The 9410-nt window shown below is 41.3% G+C and overlaps 1 protein-coding gene across 1 annotated transcript in view; it reads right to left on the bottom strand.

Annotated features, from left to right (window-relative positions):
• Positions 1 to 215: 215 nt before the first annotated feature.
• The window catches only part of cdh2 (cadherin 2, type 1, N-cadherin (neuronal)), a 74780-nt gene continuing 65585 nt past the window's right edge, over positions 216 to 9410 (bottom strand). The window contains exons 15-16 of the mRNA XM_042497751.1: positions 5712 to 5876; positions 216 to 1766 (exon numbers count right to left, since the gene is read on the bottom strand). Of these exons, the coding sequence (XP_042353685.1) occupies positions 1560 to 1766; positions 5712 to 5876 (372 nt within the window). The 3' untranslated portion in view covers positions 216 to 1559. The remainder of the gene's footprint in view (positions 1767 to 5711; positions 5877 to 9410) is intronic.

Raw genomic sequence — 9410 nt, 5'->3', positions numbered from 1 at the left:
ACAAGCCTGAAGCATTTTTTGTTGCTGTACAATGTGTGTAAACAAATAAATAAGGGTATAAATGATTTATTCTCCCCTCTGGTAAAATATCGTACAGTGAACTTTTTTTTTTGTTAAAGCTATTGTCCTTTGAGATGGATTGCACAATTCGCAATTTAATTACGCCTCTACAACAATGCTGAGTTTGAGCAAAAAACAAATAAATAAAGAGGCAGTTTAGTTTTTAGCTCCAAAATTAGCATTTTATTTGGATGGTTGGGGTCAGAGATGTATAATTTGTTTTCTAGTACACATGGTTATCCTCAAGGCTTAAGTCCAAAACCCTTTCCAGTCTTAAAGCTGATTCAGTAATTAGTGCCTAGCATGTCATCCCCCACCCACCCACCAACCCCCTTTTTGGTACAAATTCAACAGTTGTGCTGACAAGATCACTACTTTTCCATTTTTATCATGTGTTTTTTTCATGTTTTATACAAAAAACTCTCTTAAGTTCTACACATTTAATGTCACCCAGATTTTTATTTTTTTTTTTCACTTTGTAAATAAATTTGGGAAACAACATTTTTCATTTTTGTTGTCATGTAAAGATAAAAACATGCAAAAAACTTGAATTTGTAGTCCAAATTATACATTTACAAGTTTGGAACTTTTTGCACTTCTTCATATACTACATCAAAAGAAAAAAAAAGATAAAGAAAAAAAAAACATTATGTACACACATCTTTTTACAGTGAAGTAAAGTCAAAAATATCAGATGATGACTAAGGCAAATGAAGTGTACATAGATTAGACCAAAACAGTTTTTTTGTTGTTTTTGTAAAATACTACATCACTTCAGAAACAAAAGAGAAAAAAAAATCTGCTACAAAAGTATGATTCGTAACTCCCTTTATTTGCAACCAGCTGCATAATTTTTAATTTTTTAGTGAAAAAGTCTAGAAGTCTAGCGTACTGTACAGTGCTGTTCTTAATTGTTTTTCCTTCCACCCAAGCTAACAGATGATCCTTCATTTCGTTGTCTTTGTTTATTTAAATAATCTTCAACAAACAGGAGCGTTGTGTAACCAAAAAAAAAAAGCATGTAGAAGCATACCAGAGTGTAACATACTTTGTTTGAAATCACTCCAAAAGTCAGTACCATTAAAGCCTTGAACATAAAACTAATCATTTAGATCCAAAAAAATGTACAAAAAGGCACATTATATCCCAGTGCTTCTGTACTGTGAAATTCAAGTGTAACTGAGCGCATTCAACACCAACAATCCAAGTGGCGACAGTCCACCAGTGTTCCCTCCCACATCCTCCATAACTGGACCACAGCCTATGCCTAAGCTTTCGACAAGCATATGTATGCGTAGACTACAACAATAAGCCTAGGTTGGTTTGTTTTTGAAAAAATTTCTGAATCAATGGTTTTTTTTTTGTTTCTTTTCTGTCACAGTTCTGTCACTCTCTCAGGGAATATCAGAAGCTGTCCGTGTCCATCAACAGAAAATCTTTCCTTTTCTTTTTTTTTCTTTTTTTTTCATCTTTTCATCCTCTCGCAGAGTGGCTGTGTCCTAGTCGTCACTTCCACCGTACATGTCTGCCAGTTTTCTGAAGCGAGGGCCCCAGTCGTTGAGGTAATCGTAGTCCTGGTCGCCCCCGCTGCTGGAGGAGTTGAGGGAGCTTAGGGAGCCAGCTGTGGAGCCGCTGCCCTCGTAGTCGAACACTAGCAGGGAGTCGTAGGGAGGAGCGGTGGGGTCGTTGTCTGCTGCCTTAAGTCCCTGTACAGGAGGAAATAAAACCGCGGTTAGATGAGAAGATTAACCATGTCTGCACAACAACACCGTCTGCAATAAGGAGCCACGTCAAGATCCCCCCTCCCACCTCCCCACTGCTGCACACAAACAGACTAATCTATCCTAAAACCAGTCAGTGGTTCTACCTCTACTTGTTCAGATTAATCAGGCTCTGGTGTTCCTGCGAGTTTCCTCTGTGTTTGGGCCGGGACTCTCCTGATGTTTCTGGGATGTCGGATTATCTGCTGCTTGATCAAAAGCCAAGATTGAGGCTGTCCAGCAGCCTCAGATGACTGGAATCATCTCCCCCTCCCCCACTGGCTCCTGTGCAACCCCCCCCACATCCCCAACCCACCCCCACACACACACACACTCTCTTCAAGAGCAGCAGTGCAACTCCAGTGCTGATACTTCGTCTTTTAATCTAGATAGCAGCATCTTTAATATATCATATTTGAGTCGTGCCTAAAGAGCAGCAGTAAGCACTGAGCTCGAGTCAGGCAGAGATGAGAGGAGCGCGTGTGTGTTTGCCACGCATGCGCATCTCTATGTGTTATCTGGAGGCTGGTGGTGCTGGTGGGGGTGGTTCTATTTTGAAGATTGTGCTCGACATTCCCAGAAATTCTCACAGCGTCATGCGAGGTCCTTATGGATTGTTATTGATTTCCAGCCCCATTCCCTAACGGGACTCTGGAGACTTGATGGATTGCTAATCTAGGAGTTGAGATGTGCTTTGGCCATGAACCACTTTGGATCTGAGCCTGGTTTCTCCCTCTTATCACCACGACTGAGGTAACCCAACAAATAATAAATGAATTAACAGAAGTGGAGCAACATAACACTGAAAGAAAAAAAAAGAGACCTCAGCTCATTGGGACCTTGTCAAAGATTTATAGTTTCCTCTGCGCTGCTATTATAGCGCTGAAATGCTCTCAAATAAAAAGATGGATTGAATTAAAGTGCTTGGGCACTTAGCGATTATTTTCCACTTGTTAGCTTTCCTTAAGTATTTGCTCAGGGCTGTGGTGCTGATAATTTGGTGGGAAATATGACAGATGGATCGTTCATTACAATTACAACCATAATCGCTCTGCTGGTTATAGCCCCCTCCTCTCTACAACCAAAATCTCACTGGCAGTTTCATAAGGTTAGTCAATCACACAACTCAGCCTCATAATTTCGTAATAACTGAATCATCCACCGTGCTGGGGACAATCACGACTCTCAGAGGAACGCTGAACTAGCCTCACTTTTGGAGTCTCTCTGTCCCACAGACAACAAAAGAGATGTGTAATAAAACCCACTGGTATTTCTATTCAGAGACCAACTTTGCCGGGGCTGAAAATGCAAAACAAACGCAATCAATTCAGCTTTGTCTCCCTCTGTGGCATTACGTCCACCTGTGACCAACAGAGGTCATGTCAAGTTGGTGCTGATGTATTTAATATCGCCGCCCCTCCTTGTGGGAACAGACTAGGAGCTGACTAATAGACCTTTGTTTGTCCGACTGCGAGGTTAAAGTCCTTATGCTAAACCTCTGCCTAATTTTTTTGTCCCTCTAATTTAATTAAGAGCCACAAGCTCCCGGGGCATGTGCACACTGCAGGATGGAGATCAGACCCCCTCCGCCCCTCCCCCACGCTTCTCTGTCTCCCTGCTCCTCTGGCGGCTAGCCCTTATCAGTTAGGTCAGATTCCAGCTCAGTGTGAGCGCTGGAGCTACCATGACTGAGCTTTAGCGACAGTCAAATCTGGGACTAAAAACAGATCAACGCTGCCTGGTTGCAGGAAGTGTTTTCTGGGTCAGGATGCTCAGACTTGAAATGTCTCAAAGGTCTTGCGAGAACATCGAAATAAGTCTGATGAAAGATGGAGTGCAACAGCAAACGGTTCCTCATTGAGCGGCGCAAAACATTAAATTTCAACTGAATATCAGCCGTTACGACAAATGCATTATGTGTATTCATGACACACGGTGAGAGTGAAAATGAGTGGTGCCTGGGTAAAGGGATCTGAGAGATAGACGGTCGGGGGAGCAGAGCTGAAAGAGCAAGTTCTAATCTAAAAACATGGGCGCCGTCCAAAAACTAGGAGAGAACTCCATTTGTAATGCTGTGAAACTCTTGTCTGTTGGAGCTTGTGAAAAATACATGACTGCTCTTTTCATTTTACATTCTCCCTTCATGCTGGAGTCAATGATGGCCTCAGGCAAACGAGGGCACTCTGAACAGTGCACTCCGATAGAAAGCCAATGTATTGCTTCTCTAATCTCCTATTTCTATGCTGACACATCTATAACGCTACTTTGGCGGAAAGTGAGGAGAAAAACAATTAAATCTAAGTGAGTTAGCATCATGTGCATTTGGGGTTATCTATGAGTCTGAGTGGATATACTGTATGTGTGATGAGAAAACTTTCTGTCGGGAAAAGATGAAACATTTCTAATAATAATTGAGTCCATTTTTCTTTTACTCCTACTACAACTGCTTGATACTGAGTCATACAAACTAAATTGTTTACTCAGACACAAGTTTATTGTAAAAAAAAGTCATTCAGCCTGAAATGAAATTCAAGCTTTGTATTAGCACTGATCCTTTCACTTCAGCTATTTTTGTGGGATTTAATTTCACCACACAAAACAACCTCAGTTTGCAATAACTCTTTATGCTGGATAGAGCTTGTCGATTAACGATTAGTCGATCAAAAGAAAATGAATCAGCTATTTTGAAAACCCATAGGTTATAATATTAAGGGGGGATTTAGTGGTGACTAGTGGTTGAGGATTGCATATTGCAACCAGCTGAAACCTCGTCTGATTAGATCTCCTTCAGTGTTCATTGTTCAGGAGGTTTTTACTGTGAGCTGAATTATCTGCAGAGATCTGTTCCTCTCCAAAACAAATGGACCCACTGATTTAAATCACTAAAAACCCTAAACGAAGCAGTTTCACGTTACAAATCAGTCTTTTCTCCGACACTATTCAGCTCGTCAGGGACAAGCTGTTACCCCAGCACCTGCTAATGTGTGCTCACAATTTTTCTGAACCAGATGTTCAAGAGGTTTTAATCAGGGGGCGAATGATCTGCAGAGGTCTCTAGATCTCCTAAACAAATTGACCCGGGGTTTTAAACCAGTAAAACTAAAATAAAGCATTTTTATGTTACAAATCAGTGTTTCTCCTATGCTGTTTGCACATCCCAGAGGGGCCGTTTGCCTAGCACCTGCTAATGTGTGCTCACCTTTTTCTGTCTAAAAACTTTAGTTCCAAATTTTCAGGTTTTTATTAGAAGCCAAATTTTCTCCAGACGTCTCTTCTTCTCCAAAACAAACGGATCCGGTGATTTAAACCATTATAAACACTGAATAAAGCAGTTTCACATTTAAAAAAAATTTGTTTTTCTGACACTCTTGTCGCAGAGGGGCTGCAAGCTACTGTGGTCGACGTGAAAACGTGACAGACCCTATCTAGAGCCAGTGTTTGGTTTTGAACAAATCCTAATAGATTCCTAAATAGATTAAGTGGCTCATTCCAAGGTAACGAAAATACAGCTATACTTATTGTCAGGTGATTATACAAAAAGCATACTTGTTTTTATATATTCATTTTCTGTCAATATATCACTCTAAATCCTACACACTGAACCTTTAATCATATTTTTGTGCAAGATGTCAAACTGTTGTCTGGTTCAAGCCTCTTAATTGTGACAGTTTGCTGCATTATGAATTTATGAGAGTAAATAAAGAGTCTTTGGGTTTTGGACTGTTGGTTAGAGAATCTGAAGATGAAATTTTGGGCTCTGGGAAATTGTGATGAGCATTTTTCACTTTTTTTTGACATTTTCTAGACTAAATGATTAATCATGAAAGTAAGATTATTTGGTCATATAAAAAATATGTTAGTTGCAGTCCTAATGTTGGAAGGTGCTTTTACCTCATTGATGAAGTCTCCGATGTCTCCAGGGTGGGGTGCTGCTGACCTCATAGGGTACTGTGGCTCAGGGTGGAGGGGTCTCTCGTCTAGACGGCGGATTCCCACCGGCTTGATGGCATCAGGCTCTATCGTGTCCGGCTGCTGGAGCTGACTCAGGTCATAATCCTGGGGAACACAGACAGATGGGAGATAGCTAAGCGCCGTGACAAGACCCCCAAACTGAGTGTGATTATCTAAATAGGTAAAACGCATCCTGTGCTGCACAGAGGGAGAAGAGTTCAACTGAGTGGAGGGAAGATTTTAAAGTTAGAATGCGGCGGGAAGACTTGGGAGTACACAAGGGAAACTTTAAATCTTCTTGTCTGTGAAGCACAAGCCCAGGGACAATTTGACACATTAAAAGAGCCAGCACTGAGGGGGTCCAAGCCGAGGACCACATCATACGCTGCAGAGTGTTTGTACTTGCGCGGTGTGCTGCAGGAAGGATGTGCAGGCGACTGTTTTGCTCTAATCAATGCCCAGACACGGGATGGTGGATATGCATAAGCCATTGCTAATCCTATTAACATTACCAAGGCAACCTGAATGGCTCGCAGTTTGTGCAAAGTCATGGGCAGGGAAGAAGGAGGAGGAGGAAGAGTGTAGAGAAAAAAGGAGTTAGGAGAGAAAGAGGATGTGGTGAGGAGCAAAGCTGAGCTGAATGACTGGATGGTATCACGGTGACAGCAGATATGATAGAGAAAATGCCATTTGAGAATCAGGGTGTGTGCCTAATAAGCGTACATGATGGATTGTCCCTCTTTAGAAGATTTTCGGTAATCCATCCATCTCTAATATCCCCCTTCAAAATTGTCTCTGCTCAGTTGCACATGTACCTACACACACACACACACACACACACACACACACACACACACACACACACACACACACACACACACACAGAGGCTGCAGCAGCTCCAATGTAAAAATAAACATGAGAATAAATATAAACCCTATGATGATGCACAAACAACCCAGATTTACAAATACAGCGAAGCACACGGGCACTTGACAAACACCTACTCAACTCCACACTAATAAGTATCATCTCAAATCTAAAACAAACACATTGATTATTCATGTGTGATTTGATTTCATGGAGGATGACAGTAAACCCCGAGGCTAGCAGGAGAAGAACAATGGTCATCACACATCGCATACTAACGCCATCCATCATCTTTGGTCCATTTCAGTCTGACTCCTGTTTGACCTTCTCTGAGGTCGCACACCGGAGAGGTCAGGAGTCGGTGACAGGAATTGCAACAGAGCCATATAATGGCTGAACTAAGCAGGACGGTCTAATGACATACCAGCCCCCTTCGGGGAATTGACTCCTCGCACGTACATTGGCCTGGTGAAATGGCTGCCCCTGGCCCTCATGACCCACATTCAAGCATGGGAGACTGAGCAATGCTAAGCCTCACACACTCAATCCGTTGTGAGACATAGCTGAGCAATTTCAAAGAAACTGACTTCATTGTTTTTGCCCTGATTCCTACTGGTAATGATAATATTGTAGTCGTGTTTTCAAAAATGGATACATTTATCAGTTCAGTAGTTACTTTCTGCATTATCAGTACACTGGTACTAGCTGCACTTTCCTGCCCTCTCTTATTGTCAGAGAGTGTGTTAACATGGACATGACTATCCTGTTTATGAGGCTTTTCCAGGGATGTGGTTCTTACTTAAGCACAAAGAAATTGGATATTTTATATTCCCTGTATATAAATAATAATAGTAACCTAGTTACTGATTATGGTAGTCTATTTCCAAAGGTGCCTTCAGTGAACAAACAGCAATGGAAGATGAGAACGACAGGAAATATTAAACAATACACTTAATACCACTTGACAACCTCACTGCTAATCTCCTCTCTGATACATACTGAGCTAATGTTATTCCAGAAACGCATTCATTTGTGGCAGCCTGCTGATTAAAACATCGACCACTGTGTACTGATTTTTTTTTATTTTTGGGGCTGGACTGTTCATTAGGAGCACTATTGGAATATAGAGTTCAATTATTCATTGCAACACACTCTCGGAGCGCAGTGCACACTCTGGGCACAGATGGAGTAGAGCACAAAAAGTAGTGACAGTAAAACTTAAAACACTGATTGTGCTGGTCCTTAAAGTTTGCATTTCTCTCATCAAAATACTCAAACATATAAAAGGGATACTTCATAAACCTGATCATGAACTGCTATTCATGTCCATGTAAACACACTCAGTGTTCACTACAGCCAGTCTGCTGGTCTCTCAAAACAGGTTGTTTGCTCCCAGTGTCATAATTTTCCCATTGGTTTCAAAAACTTGTATCGAATATTGATATTTTCAAAGTATTGTATAAAAGTCAGAAATTCCAGTATCGGGGCAGCCTCTAGCTCACCTGGTAGAGTGTGTGCCCCATATGCAGAGGCTTTTCGATTCCAGCCTGTGGCCCTTTGCTGCATGTCATCCCCACTCTCTCCCCCATATTTTTTTGTCATTCTACAGCTGTCCTATCATAAGGGAAAAATCCCCCCCAAAAAAACCTTAAAAAAAAAAAGAAATTCCAGTATCGTGACAAAACTACACACTTATTCAATTCTTTAATCTGGGAAAGCAGCAAAAGCACTAAAAGAAATCAAATGGGACTTGAAGCACAAGCAGTCAGGTGATTACACATGATCCATCAGTTTAAAGAGGAATTTCCAGGTACAAGTCTGACGTAGCATAGTTATTTCCTGTGCAATGGTGGATTATTACCAACATTCTGGATGTGCTCACGTTTGGCTCTACCTCCAAATAAAGCGATTTAGATAATCCAGCTCAAGTGCTGGCATGTTTACAACAAGTCTTAAAGACATAGTTTGACATTTTGGGAAATTTGCTTTCTTGCAGAGACTTAGATGAAAAGATTTATACCACTTTCATGTCTGTCCGTTCAATATAAGGCTGGAGCCAGCAGCCAGTCAGCTGAGCTTGTGCCAGTAGACAGATTTTGTAATCTCTGGACAAAGCAAGACTAGCTGTGTCCCCCATTTTCCAGACTTTGTGCCAAGTTAAGCTTCATATTTACCGTACAGGCATGAGCAGCACGGTATACATCTTCTCTAACTCCCAGCAAGCAGGCAAGTATTTCTCATATTGCATAACTATTCCCTTAAATCTGACCACTTTTGTTTCTTGCCGTGTTGCCTTAGTTATGGTGATGTCACTGTGATCCCAAGTCTTAGCAGTTACTTCCTTTTGCAAATTATAATAAGTAATTATATGGCAAACATGACTCACAGTTGCGATAAATGATACACTTCCTATGACGTGTTAAATCTGTGGGTCTCAGCTGACAAATACATGAGGTAATTATACTATCTGCATAAACAGGCTTGATTCGTTTTGTTTCACTTACTGCATGGGATGGAAAAACAAGTCAGAACACTTTTCAAAGCATGCCTCCAAAGCCGCACAGCCTCTAAAGTTAATGTGCATCAAATCATTCTAAGGTCATCTGAAGCAGCAGATGACTCATCCCTGTCTCACATTTTATTTTTTCACCTGCGAACCTTTGCACAACAACTTGATTTGCTATTATTTCTGCATTATTTTTTCCATGTCCGGGACAGCGTGGCCTGATCAGCTGTCTGCCTTTGATGAAATGAGTGCTTCACAAACCAAT

The sequence above is a fragment of the Plectropomus leopardus genome, chromosome 12, assembly GCF_008729295.1.
Source record: "Plectropomus leopardus isolate mb chromosome 12, YSFRI_Pleo_2.0, whole genome shotgun sequence".
Lineage (NCBI taxonomy): Eukaryota > Metazoa > Chordata > Actinopteri > Perciformes > Serranidae > Plectropomus > Plectropomus leopardus.
This window is presented reverse-complemented; position numbering and strand designations above follow the sequence as displayed.